We start from the raw sequence: 20,734 nt of genomic DNA, 5'->3' as shown, positions 1-20,734 counted from the left end.
GCAGTCAGAAGAAGTAGCTTGCAGTTCTGCATTCTAATCACTGTGCCACCATGGCTCTTAAATTTAGTTAAGTTTAGTTTAGTTCATTTGATTTGTATACCGCCCTACTCCCGAAGGACTCAGGGCGGTGAACAGCCACAGGATAAAAACACATAAATACAAAATTTAAAACTGAATAAAACCGAATTAAACAATTTGGCCGAAGACAGATTTAAAACACCCCGATATTAAGAATAAGGGGATGATAATAACTCAGCAAAACATGATTTCATTATCAAAGTTTGTTGGATGATTTTCCCAATTTCTTCACAAACATTTGACCAAAATTTAGGACCAACTAAGCATTGCTACCAAATATGGTAACTCAGGCAGTTATACAAGAGTTCTGTTCTAGGAATTTATGAATAAGCTGAAGTTTTCCATATTAGATTCTGTGCGGCACTTGCACAAAATGGAAGCTGTTGTTTCGCGAACCTACACAAATCGTGGCCACAATCTTTGCATATTTGCATTAAGACAGATTTACCCAAGTCAATGCTTTTGTTATCCAGGTTCTTGCAGCATATACGAAGTTGTTTACAATCCCTTTAATATTGTTTATAAAAAAATATTTAATTCAGTTTTAGCAGAATGTAAATTAGGATTATCTTCATGGGCTTGATTCTATGCTTAGATTTAAAAATAAATTTTACATTAGAATGCCAATACGATTTACTGTATATACAATAAGCTAAATGGCAGAATCAATTTCAAATGAATTAATCCAAAATTGAATATCATCAGTTTCTGGAGTGATCACATTAGCAAAAACAGATGCTGTAGTAAACAATTTATTACATACATACCTATTTTACAATATACTAGTTACAATTAGCTTAATCCCCATGTCATTTTTTTTTTTTTTACAAAATTTCATCCTATCTTACTTTTTCAATCTATATAATGATTTTCAAAGGTTTTTTAATGTTCTGTGGCCATTCAGCAAAGATAGTTATCGCTACATGGTATTAATTTTGCCCCGCAGTTAGGGTAGTGCCCCAGCCACGCCAACTATTGAGATATCTACAATCTTATAATCCAAGTTGCATGTTCTCCAAATGATTGGCGCTTTAGTTTTCACTTCTGTTAAGAGTTAAGAAGTTTCAGAAACAGTTCTGCCATATGTTGAATAATCACACATTCCTTGGATTCAGCAATAGCAATAAGCGAAAGAGTAAAATCTTTTGGTAGCATAATGACTTCAATTCAATTGTAAATTACCAAATGTAAGAGTGGGTTTATGCCCTATAATTCTTTTGCTTTGAAGTGCACTGATTTTTTAAAATAGTTTCAGTCTGTATAAAGAAGACTGACTTTAAATTTTTCAAGTCTTTCTAAAATTAGATAACATATTCTTGAGAAAAAAAATTAAACAGTGCTAACTAGCTAGCACTTCCATGTATTCATTCATAATGCAAACTGAGACCATTTAAAATTTGTTGTTGATGTTACTCGCAAGTCATGTCCAACTCATTGCAACCCCATGACAACGTTCCTCCAGACCTTCCTGTCCTCTACTATATCCTGGAGTCCATTAAAGTTCACGCCGACTGCTTCAGTAACTCCATCCAGCCACCTCATTTTCTGTCGTCCCATTCTTCTTTTACCCTCAATCATTCCCAACATTAGGCTCTTCTTCACTGAGTTCTTCCTTCTCATTAGGTGGCCAAAGTATTTGAGTTTCATCTTCAGGATCTGGCCTTCTAAAGAGCAGTCGGGGTTGATCTCCTCTAGGACTGACTGGTTTGATCACCTTGTAGACCAAGGGCCTCGCAGGAGTCTTCTCCAGCACATTCAAGGGCCTCAATTCTTTGGCGGGAGCCCCAATCCCCAGGCCACAGACCTGTACCGGTCCTTGGCCTGTTAGGAACCCCCAGTTTGTGGAAAAAATTGTCTTCCATGAAACTGGTCCCTGATGACAAAATGATTAGGGAACGCTGATTGAAAAGACCAGCAAAACGAACAGTTCCAAGTATGATGGCTTAACTTTCCTGCTACTCCAAGGACTAGAGGAAAGTATCTCTGAATACGTCACTCCTTGTCTGAGTATTTCTTTCTTCTCTTTTCCTCTACCATCTGGACAGAAAGCTCAGAGATGTAATTTCCTCGAACTTTAATTGCTCTTTTGGATCGCCCTCTATTTACAGTAGTTTTAATAGGATTATTTCTATGAATGTATGATGTATTAAATATCATTCATTACAGTGAATGAGCTGGAAGGTTCCAACTAGGATTACTTCAAATTTCCCTATGGAAAAGTTCATACTGTCTATGTGTAAAGAATACTATTTTAGAAATTTGATCTTTATATACATATTTTCTCAATGACACTAATATTTAATATGAATTTGTAAAGTATTACAGATTATAAAATAAGATTGATACGTTCATATAAAGAAACAGTGAAAAATATATCATAACTTGTGACAAAAAGTCTTATTTCTGTGGCCTGGAAGCATATTCCTCAAGCTTAATTAAATCTGTGATGGCTGTGACAGCTAAGAAAATAAAAATTAACATTTTAACCCTAACCCTAACCCTAACCCCTACAAACATTTGTAAGTCTATGTCTCTAGAGATTGGAAATATTGATTCAAAGTAATGTATACACTTGTTAAAAAGCTTATTTATGAAATCAAGAGAAGTTACTGAAGCAATCGGAAAGTTTTGAGAGCATGTTTTGGTCAATGTGGTTGCCATGAAGGGCATTGCGTATTCATGCAATGATGGCTATGGCAGCATGAATAGGTACTTAAAAATCTCAGGTGCTGCACCAATAGAATTAAAGCCCCCTCCCCCCCATGTAGAAAAACATCAAAATAATAATATTTCAGATTCTTCAAAGGAATTTACTAGAATAAAGGGACAACAGTATAAGATTCTGTATGGACTATGAAGGAACAATCCAAGAAAGGTTATTTAACAGAAAATCAAAGATATCCAATTCAAGGTGTTGGTCCTTAGCTTTAAAGTCCTTCAATGACATTATCTGAAGAACCATTTTATCCCAATGGGATTAGGCCGCCCTGTGACCCCATGGACAACACTTTCTGCACAGGCAGAAAGAGCATGCATTGGACCCCACCAGTCAAGGAATTCCAATTGGTGGGCCCAGAAAAGAAGCCTTTTCTGATATGGAGCCCACCCTCTGGAACATCGGACACCCCACAGTAAGATTTTGACCTTCTGAAAGGACCTGCATACCTGGCCTCGGGACCCGATGAGGTATGTCATTCTGGAGGTAGTGAATGGACTAAGGTAAGATCCCACCTTCTCCCCATTGCATCTTGTCCCTTCCTCCCAATTTTTGTCAATTGTCAAGAAAGCTATTTTTTGGAGCAGAAGAGTAAATATCACAGCCCTTGTTGCATAATTCATAATGCATTTCTTAAACTGATAATTCAATTTTCTTTTAATCAGAGCTGTAATTTCCTAATCGAGTGCATAACCTCCTTCAAAGGTTTTAAAATATATCTGTTTTCAGTTAGCAGGATTCATAAAAGTATTGCTTTTCAATTCATTTTATGTTATAAATACATCATTTTTCTGGAGTATTGTTATGCCCTTTGGGACAAAATTGAAGCTAAAGATCTCTAAGTTAATGATAAAAATAGATTTTTCCTAATGATTATGAATGGCCCAAAGTTGACACTGAAACTATACCAACATTTCTAATTCTAGACATGATTTAAATAACAGCTGTATGCCAGAAGAGCCAAAAGAATGATTAAACTACTGATAAGGAAAAAATAAACTTAAAATTTTGCTTTAAAGGGTTTTTCTGTTTATTTTAGATGGTATTTTATCTCTGAAAAACTGTAACTGACCTTGTAAGCATACTAGGCAAAATGCGGTACATAAAAAAAATTAGAGAGAAAATATCTATAAGCCCCTCATATCCTGGACATAAACTCTTTGAAATTCTCCCCTCAGGACATCACTATAGGGCATTGCATACCAAAACAACTAGACATAAAGATAGTTTTTCCCCCATACCATCATTCTGTAAACACCTAACTCCCACAGTACTGTCTTATGTCTAAAGATATTTACCCATAATGTATAGCTATAGTATTATTAATATCCTCATTTTTCTTTACCACCCTCTCTTATTGGTATCATTATGATTGTCGAGCGTCAAGAAGCACTCGACACCATGCACGAGACCGCTGACCCATGGACGTTCGTCCTACCTGCTAGGAGGAGGGATGGGACGGGCGGCACGGGTGTTGGTGACGGGGACAGGCTGGCGATTAGGCGTTATAATGCACAGGTGTTTATAGGGGCTTGCGGGGGTGTAACACGCGCACGGAGACAAGCAGTGTGATTGGAGCAGGTCGGAATGAATGACGGCATTGATGTGCGCGCGTGAAGAGAGGCGGGAAGTTGAAAACCTCCGTGCAGCTGCTTGTCATTAGAGAAACCTCTATAAAAAGACTCTGTGGGGGGCGTGGGGTAGCCGCGTCTTTGAATTGCATTGCAGTCCGACTTCCGTACGAGCTGTTTGTCACAATAAACCACGTTGCATCAAATCTTCAAGTGCGTTGCTTGTGCTTTCGTGAACACAGACCGGGGGGAAGCCGAGAATGATTACTACTCTGTTGCTTTGTATGTACACTGAGAGCTTCTGCTCCAGAGACAAATTCCTTGTGTGTCTAATCATGTCTTGCCAATAAAGAATATTTTCTTCTCTTCTCTTCTCTTCTCTTCTCTTCTCTTCTCTTCTCTTCTCTTCTCTTCTATTCTTAATTTGTACTGGTATTCTCCTTAACAACTGCACAATATCCTGTGCAGGACATTGAATTTTTCAGTTAACACAAGGAAAAGGGCTGCTTTGACAAACTAACTTCTCTATTTAATCTCACAAGCTGTCAGATAACAAATTTCCCATTTTAACTCCAGTTAGATAATTATTTCCCACCTTTTTCTTTTTCCACTAGACACCTTATAACTGTTAGATACTTAACAATATACCTGTATTTTTCGAAGGATTAAATGTATTTGTGAAAAAGCACTAAAATGAGTCATGTAAACTTTGTTAATTACTTTAGCTTGCATTATTTATTTTTTTTGGAATTCTTATTTCATTCCCAAATACCTATGAATTATAACTCTGCAAACTGAAATCCTTTTATTGCTTTACTGAATATTGTGGAAGTTAAGTCTCACACAGTCAGCAAAAAGCAAAACAGCAAATCTGATCATTATAAAAACAAAGGACAGATGGAGACAAGAGGAGCTCATTCAAACCAGGGACAAAGTACAGTAATCCTTTAGAATGAAAAACTAAACACAAAGGGATACGGACATTGCTTCTATATCCAGTTTGCTTTAAATATTCCTTAGCTGAAATTTATGGATTGCTTAAGTGGTTCATTCCTGCTTGTAGATGTGCAGTTAATTTAGTATGCTGATTTGAGTTACTAAAATCTAGGTGGCAAAAAATTGTTTGCAAACAGATGGTCCTCACCTTATGGTGGCAATTGGGAATTTATGTTGCTAAGTGATACAGTTGTACAGCTTGATATCACCTGACCACAGTGCTTGGTGATGGCAATCCTGCAGTCCTGGTTGCAGTTGTAAATCCAGAACCACACAGGCTATTAAGTGGAGGAGGCAGGAGACCCAGGCAAGCAAGTTGGCAGGTACACAGATGCTGCCTGGAAGTGCCACAAACAGGTACTAGAGTGTAGACAGGTGTGTGGGTACTGTGGAGGGTGCCATGGGCAGGTGCTACAGAGTACAGGTGGTTGCTACAAGTAGGCACTATGAAGTACAACCATAAACACAACTGCAGTGGGGGAGTAGAGATACCATGGACAAGTGCTATGAAGCGTGGGTGAGCAGAAAAGTGGCAGAAACAGGAGTGAATTCTGTTTTCCTCCCAGCTTCTCTATTTGTGAAATGATGGTGGAGAATGTTGGAAATGATGGTGAAATTACTGCATCTTACTGCAATGTTATAATCACAAGCCGGACGTCAAGTAACCAAAGCCACATGAGAACTAAGTACAACCTCTTTGATTGCTGTTGACCCTTCTCTAACTCTAAGCAGGTGCCCACAATTAGTTGAGAAGATTTCTGTACATAGGCTATTAGCAATACATTTAATTGAACCTTCATGTCTTGATCTGGTTTTTCCCATCTTACAGTGTATTTAAGAGAAAGTCCTTAAGAATTTTCCCCTCTACTTGAAGAAGTTGCATTCAGTTGGAGAAAGAAAAGAAGGAGGAGGAGCACAAAGAGGAGGAAGAATACTAGTCTTCTCTTCCATTGATAGTCTCTTAAAATTGAAAATGAAGTAATAGAAGTCGGCAATTCTTAAGCATATAGAGAGATTCAAAAAGTTGGGAATGTTTAGCCCTGGTTAAAGAACACTGAAGAAATATTGTCAAAGAAGAAACCTGCTTTCTCTTGCTCTAGGGTGCAGGACATGTAATAATGATTTCAAGGTACAGAAAGGGAATTTTTGATAACATCTTAGAAACAATTTCCTAACAATGTTGTAAATCAATTCAACAAAGAGGAGTCAGTCTATCAGTCATTGGATATGTTCAAGGGCAGGCTACGTTTGTGAAGGATGCTTCAGGTTTGGATTTCTGCAAAAGTTAGACTTGGTTATTAAAATGGCACTCTGTAGTCAATGTTCTTGCTCAAAGAGACATTCTGTGTTAGGGGAGAAGAACTGTAATCTTTGCGCCATAATTCTTTAAAAGACAACAATACAATTTGCTAGCCTTGTTCTTTATAAGCTATAGGGAAAAATGACGCCACACGCAAAAAACCAACTGAGGTTCTTTCTGTATCCTGCTCAAAAATAAAACTTTATTGCAGTTCAGTTATAATGGAAAAATGTAATTATATCAAACCCAGGTGCAGCTATAGTTTGTCCAGAGAGTGCCTAATGTATGTCATTGTCACTTATAGTTGGCAATAACCCATGGTAATTTTAGACTCAATTGTGTAAAACTGATGTGCTATGCTTCCATTTTTAATTCTGGGGGAAAACAAGTTTTATCAGAAATTTGGAAAACTTTTTATCTAAATCTTACTGCTTTCATAAAAGCTGGATAAATTTCACTTACACCAAGAAAATGTCAATGTGAGAGTATTAGCAGGCATATTGCTTAATTTTTATCCAAGCTATTCATAATAAATCAAAGAGAAAAGGGAGAGATCAAAGCAGAGTACTATTAGAATGTAATCAAGGGTTTAAGGTTAAGCCAGTACTTAATTATACAATACAGCCTATGATTAAAAGCAGGAGTCAAACGTATTGGTTTATCTGGATTGCTAAAAAGGAAGACCTATTCCTAAATAAGCTTCCATTTAGTCATTGAGTTGCAACATAAATGTTGAACTACATCCTAAGCACACATAAATACACTGACCGCAAATGATCACAGCACAATTTGTTAAAAATTAGGCTCCTCCTGAGCTGTACAGCTACAAACCATCCATTTGCTTTAAGATTGTCATATGAACCAAATATTCTCCTGGTTAAAAAAAAAGTTAGAGATGGAACCTATGAACAAAACCAATTATATTTTATATAATTTTTAGCATTTTTTCTTTACAGAAAAAAAACACCTAACTTCATGGTACAGTGATCTTAAATAAAAATCAGTGTTCTACAGTCCAAATGGAAGAAGCCAATCAAAGCATTTGTAGATGTTAGAGTTGTCTCAACCATATCACTGGAATCTGCCTATACTAGTTCTATTTTAACTGATGGTGGCCAGGCCCCTTCCAAAAGTCTTTGCTTCCTATTTTATAAACTGTGAATGTGCAGCAATACAACACAGAAACAGCAGAAGTGTCCTGGATCACCCTGAGAATAGATCCAGCTTCTGAATTGGAGAGCTAAATGCTTACAAATGAGATCATTTTCATCCACCAGCTTGGTGATGGCTTCCATGAGGGAAACTTCATAGGCGAATAATTTTAGTTTCTTCATTTTTTGGACATACTTTACATATGTAATGATCTATAAACATACAGTACCATCCACAGATTTTTCCATCATAAAGGGGCTATTTTTCTGTCTTCCAGGAAGAATCTCTCTATAAGAAATGAGAAGCGAAGGATAACAGCAAAGATTCAAGTATTCTTTAATTGAATCTTTGCCCTTCCCTAATTTCTTGTACAGATTTTCTTCCCAGAAGGCAGGTAAATAGCCCCTTTATGATGGAAGCTTTGGAATGGTACCCAATGTCTACAGATCATTATATATGTGAAGTATGTCTAGAAAAGGAAGAAACTAAAATTATTTCCTTAATTATCAGAAGGAATTGTGTAAGAATTGTGCAAAGAAGGAATTCATTTCTCAGTCTGAAAATCAATGTGGAGACTTAAGTGACTTGTTTTTCAAATTGTGGCCTTTAACAGGTTAGAACAGAGGTCTTCAAATTTGGCAGCTTTAAGACTTGTGGACTTCAACTCTATAACTCATAGCTGGCTGGAGAATTCTGGGAGTTGAAGTCCACAAGTCTTAAAGCTGCCAAGTTTGGGGACCCCTAGGTTAGAAGAAGAATAGTTTAGATGGATGGATAGTCTGGATGTTTCTCTTTTTGTAGAAATTCAACAAAACATAGGTATTTATTTCCACAACCCAAATTTGCTATTTCATTCTAATCAGCTTCATTCCATTCTGCTGTATGAAGATAATAACAATTCAAAACAACTGAATTGTTGTTTTACATCTTAAAAAAAGGTCAAGAGAAATAATTTGTTGTAACCTGTAAAACACTGATTACATTCAACCATATAGCGTAAATTCCCCTGCTAGTCTCACTTAACTACCTAAGTATTTTGACAAAAATATGCTCATATGTACATCCTGAAGTACAGTTACTCAAAGTGAGAGTATCCATTACAGATGTTTCCTCCAGCATGCATGTATATTCTCTGGAGCCTTTTGGTCTACATAGATTGCAATTTATCCCAATATAATATATCCAGTAGCTAAAAATATACAAGTGTATGCTCTCAGTTACTAGAACCTATATGCTGAAAGACAAGAGGGAGAAAGTGTTCTTAACAAATAAAGTCTGTCTTGAATTCAGACTCAACTCTTGATGACTTCATAGTCAATGCACATCTAGTTTTTTTGGCAAAAGAATGAAAAAGTATTTTTTTTTAAAAATTTGACTTCCCAATCCATCCTACAATCCTGATATTGCTAGGTGATTTCTGGTCCAAATTTTAACTAAACCTGATTAATCTAATTTAGCTTTTGAATTCAGCCAAGATCAGTTGGGTGCTGCCACCTAGCTGGATAGAACTTCTGTTAGGAGCAGATAAAATATACCGGTACCTAAGCATTGGTTAAAGAAACATTCACATTCCAAACACTAAAATTCTAGCTCTAGATTTGGAGGGACAATTATTTTATTCCCAGTATTGAATTGAATTTAATATTTTATTTGGTCAAGTGTGATTAGACACACAAGAAATTCGTTTCTGGTTCATAAGCTCTCAGTGTACATGCAAAGCAACAGAATAATAATAATGCCATCAATAAAAGATAAGATAATAAGAAGGATAAATAATAGTAGTCACAATACATGGGTAAGGTATACCGATATTAAGGCAGCACTGTGAGAATTGTAGGATAATTGTATACCATAACGACATTGCACCAGCAGAACATTTTTTTTTTAGTGAAGGATACATAGACATGTTGCCCAAACCACATTCCAAACAATTATCAATATTGTTAACAACGTTTGCTTATGTACACTGAAAATGATGGTTTGGGAATGCCAGCTTTCGAATGATGATTGTGAGCAGTTTGAAACAACAGAAAAAAATTTTCTGCTCAATTTTCTGATGAGCAATTTTTAAAAAACTGTGTTTTATCTCTCCTGCCAAAAAGAGTCATTTTAGTCTAATCCTGATTTAGTTGGTTGGTTCTTTTTACAGTAGCTCATGGAACTGCCAGCATTATCTTATCTCCATTTGCATATAAGAAATCAGGATCATGTAACTTGAAGAGAAACACATTTATCTACTGGACTTTATGGAACTCACCATAAGGAGGAATATGAATGTTTTACTTACCCTGCCTACAGTAAAAGGGTTAAAATATAAAATTGATATAAATGGGAAATAAAAATATAAAATAGTAGCAACTAAAGAAATTAATGCCGCTGTGAAAATTTATAACCCCGATTTGGATGGATATTCTATTTTATATTAGTTCTCCTTGTAAGGCTTTCTTAAAAAGCCATACATATTTATTAAATGCTATTTAGCAGTTGGCTATTGGTAACTGCATTTAGAAAACTGAAGTCCAAAATAAAATGTCAAAGGATTTACTTTTAAGTCTTGTGTTACAAACAGAAGCATTCTAAAACTTTTCTTAAAACTTCAGCTCCTTTAATTTTGCTGTCTGTGGATGATGGGGATTGTAATCAGGCACATATGGAAAGCAGTAGGCTAATTTACTACATTAAGTCACTCTTGAAAAAAGAAAAGAGAAAAACAATTTCTAGGCAGTTGAATGATTACATTCTTTGGATAAGATACAGAAATATTATTTGATACGTCTTGCCATATTACAACAAAAGGCAGTTATAAAAGTCATCAAAAGTTCAAGCAAAGACAATTATTGGTTTCCATCCAGTAACATGGACTCATCCATCAGATTTTTAAGAAGTATTATTATTTTAACAGTTTTAAAGATTCAAAACACTGCTAAAAAGCTGGTATCAAGCCAGCCTATATATGCAAGAAATTATGCAGATGTATGTTTTCTGAAAATAATATGTAAAGTGATAAAATGCCTGTTTTTCATTTCCTATCAGTGATCTTTGTATACTTATGACAAAATTTATCAACAAAATTTGTGTTCACCATAAAATGTGTTGTTTTGCAGTCTAAACACCAATGATTGAGGCTTCCAGAGTACATACACCACACAGCCAAACTGCAGTGCATCTGGTGTACTTATTTATTACAAAATATTTCTCTAACCCCTCTAACTGAAACCACTAGTGGTACACTCAATAGAAGAGTAGGCAACAATCTGAGGGCTTCAACTCCCAGAATTCCTGAGCAGCATAGGGCCAAAGATGCCCATTGCTGGTCTATATTACTGAAAGGCAAACTTAGCTGTGAGTAATTTCAGTGTTGTCCCACCTCATCTTTGGATTTTATTTTTTATAATAACAAAAACATAATATTAAAGGATGTTACCACACTGTGGATGTGCAGTGATGGAAAGGATCAGTTAGAGATGGAATCAGAATTTTAATTGGAGAGGATGAGGGCAAGCTCTTATTAATGTTTCAAAATAATGCTGTATTAATTAACTGGTGCAGACTAGCTGGGATAAGATTAACATACTTTTGCAACAATGGTGATGACCGTGATTCCAGAGACTTGTGATGGATGTTGGGAAACTATTATCTAATAAGCATCTCAGAAAAAGCAATGTATTTTTATGTGGAGGCCCTGAGGCAGTTGCTTTTAATAAAGATCTTCAATTAGGATTAGTGGATTTATATGCTAGAGCAGGGGGTGGAGAACGATGGCCCTTTTATGACTCATGGACATGCTGGCTCAGGAATTCTGGGAGTTGAAGTCCAGAAGTCATGAAAGGGCCATCGTTCCCCCCACCTCTGTACTAGAGAAAGAGTGGGTGACTGAGATGCAAATGACCATCTTATAAATGAATTAGGAAAAGAGCTATAAGAAATTCATGAAACTGAACAATTGGTATCAGCATCATGCTACTAATGGAGACCTTCAATTGGATGTTATGAGCTACATTATGAAAGTTGATAAATGAATATTCTAATGACTGGATTTGATGCAGAATTTTCTCCTTTTAAACTGGTGTACTACCGGGAAATCTAGGGCGAATTAGAATTGATTTGGTATGAGTAGGAATAAGAAGAATATTTTTTTTGAATTCATTCTTCTGGACTTCAAGGATCAGCTACAGACCAATCTCCAGGACACCTGCTAACTGATTAAGAAAACCTTTAGGAGATACAAGGTAACTAGGAGGAGGTAGGGATCTAAGAGATTTAAGAAGGTCTGAGGGATTCTTAAAACTGGGTGCTTTGGCTGGAACAAGCAGACATACTTTCTGATTTTTAAAGAAAACATTATGATTTTTCTCCTGATAACTGGGAAGGTCATATCTGTTAATATCTTTATAACCTATTTTACTAAAATAGGTTATAAAGCAGGGGTCCTCAAACTTTTTAAACAGGGGGCCAATTCATGGTCCCTCAGACTGTTCAGGGGGCCAGACCAGCTGGGTGGACATGGCTAGGTGGTCATGTGACTGGGTAGGCATGGCCAATTTAGCAGTCCGAACAATACACACAAATTAAACTTTAATTTGTTATGCTCCTGAGGGTGGAAAGCAGGATAGTGAAGGGATGTGGCTGCCTTGGGGTGTGTATGAGGGACTTCTGTTTCTCTCTCTCTCTCTCTCTCTCTGGGCTGGGGAGGCCAAAAAGGGGGGCGTTTTTGGCCTCCCCAGCCTCCAGTACCTCTCTGCCGCCCAAAAATGGGCCCATTTTTGGCCTCCAGAGCCCTCCGCATATCCCGTTTTTGGCCTCCCCAGCCTCCAGAAAGTGGGTAGGGGCCAGTGGGTAGGAGGAGCAATGTGGGCGGGGCAGCCTCATGATCCTCCGTGTCCCAGATTATTGATTTTGGTGGGCCATATCCGGCCCCAAGGCCGTAGTTTGAGGACCCCTGTTATAAAGTGATGGGACATCCTTATAATAGATAGTTTAAAATCAGGTTTGCTTTCTGGGTTAAAATCAGGTTCTTATTTAAATGGGCAAAGCAGTGTTTCTCCTCAGAAACCCAAAATAGATGCCCCTGACCACTCCCGTTTGTAAGACCAACCATTTCACGTGATTGTTTGGCATTGTCTACACATTATTAGAATTCTGTACCTGACTAGAGTATCCAGGTACAAAAATGAACTTGGTGAAGTGAACAGAAAAACATTAGCCAATGTTTGATCAATATTATGTACTGCTATGTATTGATCTTTCCATTGTATAAGACCTTTACCATGACAACAGATGCATCTGATTAAGAGGTAAAGAATGTGTTAGAGTAGAGGATACCTACACTTATCTAATCAGCAAGATAATAAAGAAACTGAAGAAAAATGGATTTCCTCACCTGAACTTCAGTTTATACTAGCTCGCAGGTTTAAAATCTATGTTGACGCCATGGGTGAGTGGGTTTTTCAATTTTTTTTTCTTATATTGTGTTTTTATTGTTTGTAAGCTGCCTAGAGTTGCTGTGAGCAAGTAGGCAGCTATATACATTCTTTAAAATAAATAAAATCTATTTAGGATGAATAGGAGACCTTGCTAATGGTCTAAAGCCATCAATCAGCCACAACAATTTTCAGTGTTACCTCTGAGGTACAGCAGTAGCTTTCAAACTGTAGAACTTTTATAAGGGAGATTTTCTATATTTAGCAACTTTTAATGTATACGCTTGATTTTAGCTGATAGGGTCTAGGGAAGGTTTATTTTGTTTCTATTTGCAAAAACATCTTGATTTTAGTTATATTTTGAGATTAGATTATCCAGTTTAATGTAGTATGTGATTTTTGGCGGATTGCTTTTGGCTTTGTTTTTGTTGGTGGTTTTTTTTTTTTTTTTGGTAGTTAAGTTTCTTGTGTTATCAGATAAAGTAAAGCATAACATTTCAATACATAAAAAGAGAAAGTAAAATGTCCAAAAGTTATGAAAGGATATAGAAGACTTTTCTTTCTGCCAAGAGTGCAAAATTTAGAGCAGCTGCTAGAATATAAAAAAGAGCTGCTAAAAAGAGACTTCACCAAAATCTTTCTTAAAAATAAATGGTTGTTTACAGTTTTGCTAGATTTGTTTCTCATCTTTCTAGAAAATAGAGCTCAAGATAGGTTGACAGAACATGAAGGAAAAGTCCATTGAGATGATTCCTAAAATATGTACCACTACATTGTCCAAGACTTCCCCAGACAACCCCCAACAAATCTAAATGAGCCACCACAGCCTCTGCGTTTGGAAGATGCAGACATATTTTAGGCACAGAGTCAGCCTAGTTCCTTGATATACTAAGCTGATCACACAATCCAAATATCTTTTTCGATACACTTTTTAACACAGTATTGCACAACTGCCTTGTGTTTTAAACGTGATCTCAATCTCTTTCCTCCCCCTCATTTTATCCCTCATCCCCCCAGTATTGGTTCAAACATCTACTACTCCTTTTAAATAAAATTGGCTGTCCTGGTTTATTTGGAATGAGATGTTTTTGAACAAAATCTAAAAGCAGAAACAAAAAAAGATAATACAGCAGAGAGAAAGAATTCACAGTCCTCCAATTGTTGGACTGCAATCCCAATCAGCACTGCTGATGTTCAGGAGTGATCGAGGTTATAATTCCATGCTTAGTGGAGAACTAACCTCTGCTTTATTATAGTAGATATTTTCATAAGTAAAATATCACTTACAAATCAGTTAAACTTTGGTCCAATGCACAATAGCCTTATCTGTTCTAGACAGGATCTATGAAGACTATAGCAACGCCAGTAGAATCAAGTACCGTATTCCATCATCTTTTAGCCAAAAGAAATTAACTTTGCTGCTTCTATATAGTAAATAGATTCTTAACCATGCAGTCTGTGAAATAATAATTTAGTTTGGTATGATTGGGAAAATGTACATTTTCCAGATGAAATGTACATTCATCTGATTATTCAATTGTGTAAAAGCCAAGAACCATATATGCTGTTTCATCACCACTATCTATAGGTTGCTTTATAACGGAGAGTCAAAATGCCATGTTAAGATTACTAGGAAAGTGATGCATGTGTTTACTTCAGAGGCACAATATCAATTTTTCTGAATCTGCTATGAAACAAACAAAAAGTATATAGATTTTTTTTTCTACAGTTAGTCATTGACTTACAACCAAAATTGAGCCCAAAATTTCTGTTGTTAAGTGAAACATTTGTTAAGTGAGTTTTGCCCTATTTTATGCCTTTCTTGCTACAGTTGTTAAGTGAATGACTGCAATTATTAAGTTGGTAACATGGCTGTTGAGTCAATCTGACATCCTCATTGTGTTTGCATGTCAGGAGGTTGCAAAAGGTGATTACATGACCCCGGGACAGGACACTGCAACCATCATAAATATGAACTCGCTGCCAAGCATCTGTATTTTGATCATGTGACTGTGGGAATGCTGCAGTGGTTGTAAGTGTGAAAACCAGTTCTAAGTCACTGTTTTCAGGGCTGTTGTAACTTAGGTCACTATATGAACTCTTCTAAGTTGAGAACTATCTGTATTCTATTTTACTATATTTACTAGTGTCAGAAATACCTCATTTAACTGGAGATTTTGACAACCCATCTTTTTGGATTCAGTCATACCCCATTACTATGCTTTGCAGCAAATAGGGTATAGGAAAATTCAAAGCAGTATGATTGCAGCATCTTAATGAGCCATTCAGTTCTTTGCTTACTATTGCCCTGCAGTATTACCCATTCATTAGAAGACCTCCAAGCAGTTTTCCCTGCTAAGGGTCACTAGTGGCTTTCCAATTTTTTTAAGGAACTGTAGCAATTGGAGAAAGACTGCTATGTTTGCAAGAAACATAGGTGGCAATCGCAGATAGGAGAGCCTTTGCACAACTTATTGTATGCCAATTGCTGCCTCTCCTGGATCAGGAGTCCCTGGACTCAGCCATTTAAGTCCTAGTCATCTCATGGCTGGACTATTGTAACACGCTCTCCGTGGGGCTACCCTTGAAGAGCTTTCGGAAGGTACAGCTGGTGCAGTGTGCAGTGGCGCAGGCAGTTCTTGGGACGTAACACCACTGCTCTACAAGCTGCACTGGCTGCCAGTTTGCTTCTGTGTACAATTCAAGGTGCTGGTAATCATCTTTAAAGCACTTCAAGGCATGCTGTCACGCTACTTGAGGGACCATCTCATGTCACTGGGATTGGCCCACCCCACCTATACTGGCAGAGAAGGCATGCTGCAGCCCCATCGGTTAGGATATTCCAGCTGGCAGGGTCCAGGATAAGAGATTTCCCTGCCATCGCTCCTACCCTTTGGAACATCTTGCCCCTCCAGAGTGAGGTCAGCACCAACTCTTGTAACATGCGCTTTAAGCTCATGTAACATGAGCTTAAAGATCTGGCTCTGGGGGAATTTCACATGGGGGAGTGGTTGATAGATTAATAGCAGATCCCACTTCCCTCCCTACCCCCCCCCACTCATCCTACTCCCTCCCTTCCCATCTTTTAGCTAGGTCTATGTATTGTACTTTGTATTTTTGTAGTATCTTATTTATATAGTTTATCTTTTTAATATTTAGGCTGCCTAAAGTTACCCTGTGATAAGATGGATGGCCAATAAATTTAATAAATAATAAATAAACAATCAATTCCTTGGGCCAAATGTTATTTGTGTGTGCAACTTTGACTCCAATCCTTCAAATACACACAAAGTAGGTGGCAAATTTTCAGATGTTAATGTTAACATGCGCCACCTTTAAAATTTTTCTATTTGCTGAAGTATGACAGATCATTTTCTTTATCTAAATCAGCAGGTATTTCTTATCAACATGCTGCTGAGCAAAAATTCAGTTTGTCTACCCCTTGCTCAGCATAAAGCCACATTGCTCTTCCCAAATCTTAGCTGTCATTATCTCTTTCAACTAGATTTCTTTTTATTCAACACCTATCCAGGCACACTTATACGTGAATCCTCTGGTAGTTTTTGCATTTCCTCTTGCTACCTTTCTCTTTGTACAAGGGAATAATAATCACATTTTCCCAATAAGTGCAACCTTCACAAATGTTAAACAAGTTGCACAACTAATTGTTAAACAAACATATAATAAAGTGGTACCTTGGTACTCAACTGCTTTTAAACTCATTGAATTTGGTACTCAACACATTTTGACACAAAAATTTCATCCCAATACTTACAGTTTGTTTGGTACAAGCCAGAACTTATCAGTGTTGGCTGCCTTGTAACTAATTACCTTGTTCCTTGTGGGAAAAATTTGTTTGGTACATCATTTTTGGTACTCATCACACCTCCAGGAACCAATTAACGATGTGTAACAAGGTACCACTGCAGTTTAACTTTTTTCTACTTGTACCATCTATAACAGCAGCCTTATCATTTCCCAAATCTGACAACATTCATATAATTATTTTTATTCATTCACACACACATACACATACACATACACAATCTCCATACAGACAGAAATTAATGTAGCATTTGATTCAATTCCATTTTTCCACATGCAGTTACTATCAATACTTTAAACAAATTCTTCCAGCATTTCCTCATTTCCATTTCATTCCAAATAATTTCATCACTTTTATTTTAATTCCTTTCACTCTCTTGGGGACTCTTTATTTAGCAATCTTCAGCCTTTCCAAAACAATTGTTTAATTCCATCAACATGCCCCTGCATTTTCTCTGCTTCTTTTCATCTTAACCATTCCTTGCTCTCTTTCACTTTGTTTTTTGCAAATATCTTTTTTCTCTATATACAGTGTTATACTTTTATAGAAAACTTTGAGATTTGGAAGCATTCATTCTCTTCTATAAATTTTTCTCTTATCTACAGCATCTTTCATTTCATCATTTTTTACCAAGCATCCTTTTTCATACTCTGTTAATATAATTACACATACACTCCACATGCTCTGTTACACAATTCTTTTCACTGTATATAAGCATTTTTCACACTATCTTTCTTTAGATCTTTCCAACTTCGTTGGGAGATAACTCTTCTTCTGTTTCATATAAGATTCCTACTTTCTGCAGTCATTTGATTTGCATTTTAGTTCATAATACTTCTTTCCTTTTCTTCCATATTCATTTTCTTCTGCAAAAAACCCCCAAATCTAGAATTCCTCATCACTTTTATATCCTATGCTCGTTCTTTCTCTTTTATTATGTATAGTGAGATTCATCATGCTTTTTAATTCATTCCTTTTCCACGGTGTCTACTTGAACAAATATAGCTTATTACACTTGTTTGAAACAGTATTTTCCTTAAGGAGACAGTCACCAAAGAGTCAGCGTTTATTTTTGGCTTTCAGAATGGCCCATTCCACTTTTTATTTTTCTTACTACTATCTTGTCCATCAGCTAGGATAACATTTTCTCTTCTGGATTGCATTCATTCAGAAAACTGGACAAATTTCCCCAGAACTCCTTCTACCATTATCACAATTAACTGGAGCATATCATGTAACTTTTACTAACCTATAGATTTCTACTTTCATGTACACCCATAACAACTTAGATAAAACCTAGATACTTATCACATCACACATTTTAACTAGAAGTACAAAGTTTTGCCCCAAGTATGGTTATATTATTTTATGCTATCTAAGATCTCTACTGTGGAGAGAACCTTGCAAGGCAACATATTGGTACTGGTATCTAGCCAGTTAGGAAATCCATGATGTGATATATATCTCCGTGTCAAGATATATCCAATTACATACTGACAATATTTACAAGAAAATGCAAATTATATAAAACCAACAATTATATGTACCGCTAAATAAAAAACTGAATCTGAATGATGGTTTGGGTCTACTGATGTCCAAGATGGGGCACTTGAAAGATGACAATTTCTCACAATTTCCACAAATAAGAAACCCAAGTTTTCCATCAACATACTCACTAGACACTACAGTATACACAAATTTTTTGATGGATATTTATGTCATGAGTGGGGCTTTTGTGGGGTTATATGCATTACATGTAATTTGTGAAGTGAAATTTAACACATCGAAACTCTAAGCATGGAAATTGCATACAAAAACAAGGAGCTATGAGCCATTTGGCTAGCTAAATATTCACATTTGGACTTTGGCTATCACAGACATCTCTTGAATATGTTATAAATTCTGTAAAACCATTCAATCTATTGGTGCAATTGTGCTGGGATATACAGCATTGGGAAGCTGTGAACAACCTTGCCCAAACCCAAGCCTGATATAAAATATAATAAAAGAAAATAGTTACTAACCTGTACATTCATGCTGTAGTCCTTTGCCATAGTATCCCTTTTCACAGATACACTCAAAGTGTCCTGTGTGAGTACCACACTTGCAACTTGCCATGGTATCACAACAATTTTCAGTCCCCTCACAAAGATAGGAGCAATATGCTATATCTTCCTGAATGTAACTTCCAGAAGGCAGATCTGTAATTAGGATATTTGGGAGGACAGGATAGGGGTTCCAAATAAATAAGCAAATAAATAGTTAGAGACATCTACTCATCTAGAGTTTTTTTTTTTTTTTTAAAGTAGGCATTTCATTGAAATGCAAAAGTAAGCTAAATCCTAATAGTTAAAATTACTGAAACAATGCTAATTATTTTTAAATCCATTTATCTTTCCTGTTCAAGCAGATACTTGATGAGAATAAGAGATCAATTAATTTCCAATGATAGTTCTGCTCCATTTCGTTAACACTTGGAAATCTGCATCTGTGAATTAATTTCCATGGATATAATGGAATTATTATCCTATGCAAACTTTATTATAATAAAACTGAGATGCAGAAGTCCTCTCATTCAAACATTAATGTGTCTATCTAGAAAGCATTGTTCTATCCTTAAAAGATGGAAAATAATCATTAAACTATACATTTTAATATTTCCAATTTTATCTGACGACGTTACCCAGTAAATTAATCAGGTAAAGTCTCTTGAACATACGGTTAAAATGAGTTCTGTAGACTTTAATACAAACATTTATTCTCTAATCAAGATATTCAAAGAGAAAATTCCAAAAGTCTCTGACTTTTTATAAAATGCAATTCAATTTTTAATTTTTGTATTTATAAAATGCATTTCATTTTCTTACAATTCTGAAAACCTACACAAGTTTAAAAACATGTATAGTTCATTTATTCAATGTAGAAATATTGTATATTGAGTAAAGGAGGAGGCATGATTTAATGTGCTGCTTAAGTCTCTACATAAGTGTAAGACATAGAGGCAAAAATAAAGTGAATGGATTGTTCAGAACTACAAACATAAGGTGTCCTGAAAACTTCATTTTAACTATATGAGATTGGGGTGATTGGTCACAAATATTCTTCTTGAACCTGCCACACACACATTAAATTTTCATGTGTAATGAAAGACACTGAATCACAATCAGAAGAATTATTTTAAAATCAAAATGAACATCTTTCTTTGAAAATAACTACAGTAGTTGGGCAAGGGATACGGTCGAGTTTCACAATGTTATACTTGCATAATGAATATCTTCCAGTTAATCTATTACAGGTAATCCTCGACTTGTAACAGTTCATTTAGTGACTGTTCAAAGTAACAATGGCACTGATAAAAGTGACTTATGATCATTTTTCACACTTACAACACTGCAGTATCTCCATGGCCATATGATTAAAATGTGGACACTTGGCAACTGGCTCATATTTACGACTGTTGCAGTGTTGCAACAGTCAAATGACCTGTTGCAGGTCAAATGATTTCCTTTTGCGACCTTTTGACAAGCAAAGTCAATGGGAAAGCCAGATTCACTTAACAACTATATTACTAACTTAAGAACTGCAGTAATTTGCTTAATAGCTGTGGCAAGAAAGGTTGTAAAATGGGGCAAAACTCACTTAACTGTCTCGCTGAGCAACAGAAATGTCAGGATC

At 36.2% G+C, this 20,734-nt stretch overlaps 1 protein-coding gene across 2 annotated transcripts in view; it reads right to left on the bottom strand.

Moving 5' to 3' along the window:
* Positions 1 to 20,734, bottom strand: part of SVEP1 (sushi, von Willebrand factor type A, EGF and pentraxin domain containing 1) — a 130,436-nt gene that overhangs the window by 100,648 nt on the left and 9,054 nt on the right. For both annotated transcript variants that reach the window (XM_087886352.1, XM_034410569.2), the window contains exon 3: positions 19,084 to 19,260. In XM_087886352.1, coding sequence (XP_087742478.1) covers positions 19,084 to 19,260 — 177 coding nt within the window. The remainder of the gene's footprint in view (positions 1 to 19,083; positions 19,261 to 20,734) is intronic.

Source organism: Pantherophis guttatus, chromosome 2 (assembly GCF_059756535.1).
Source record: "Pantherophis guttatus breed Tessera chromosome 2, ASM5975653v1, whole genome shotgun sequence".
NCBI lineage: Eukaryota > Metazoa > Chordata > Lepidosauria > Squamata > Colubridae > Pantherophis > Pantherophis guttatus.
This window is presented reverse-complemented; position numbering and strand designations above follow the sequence as displayed.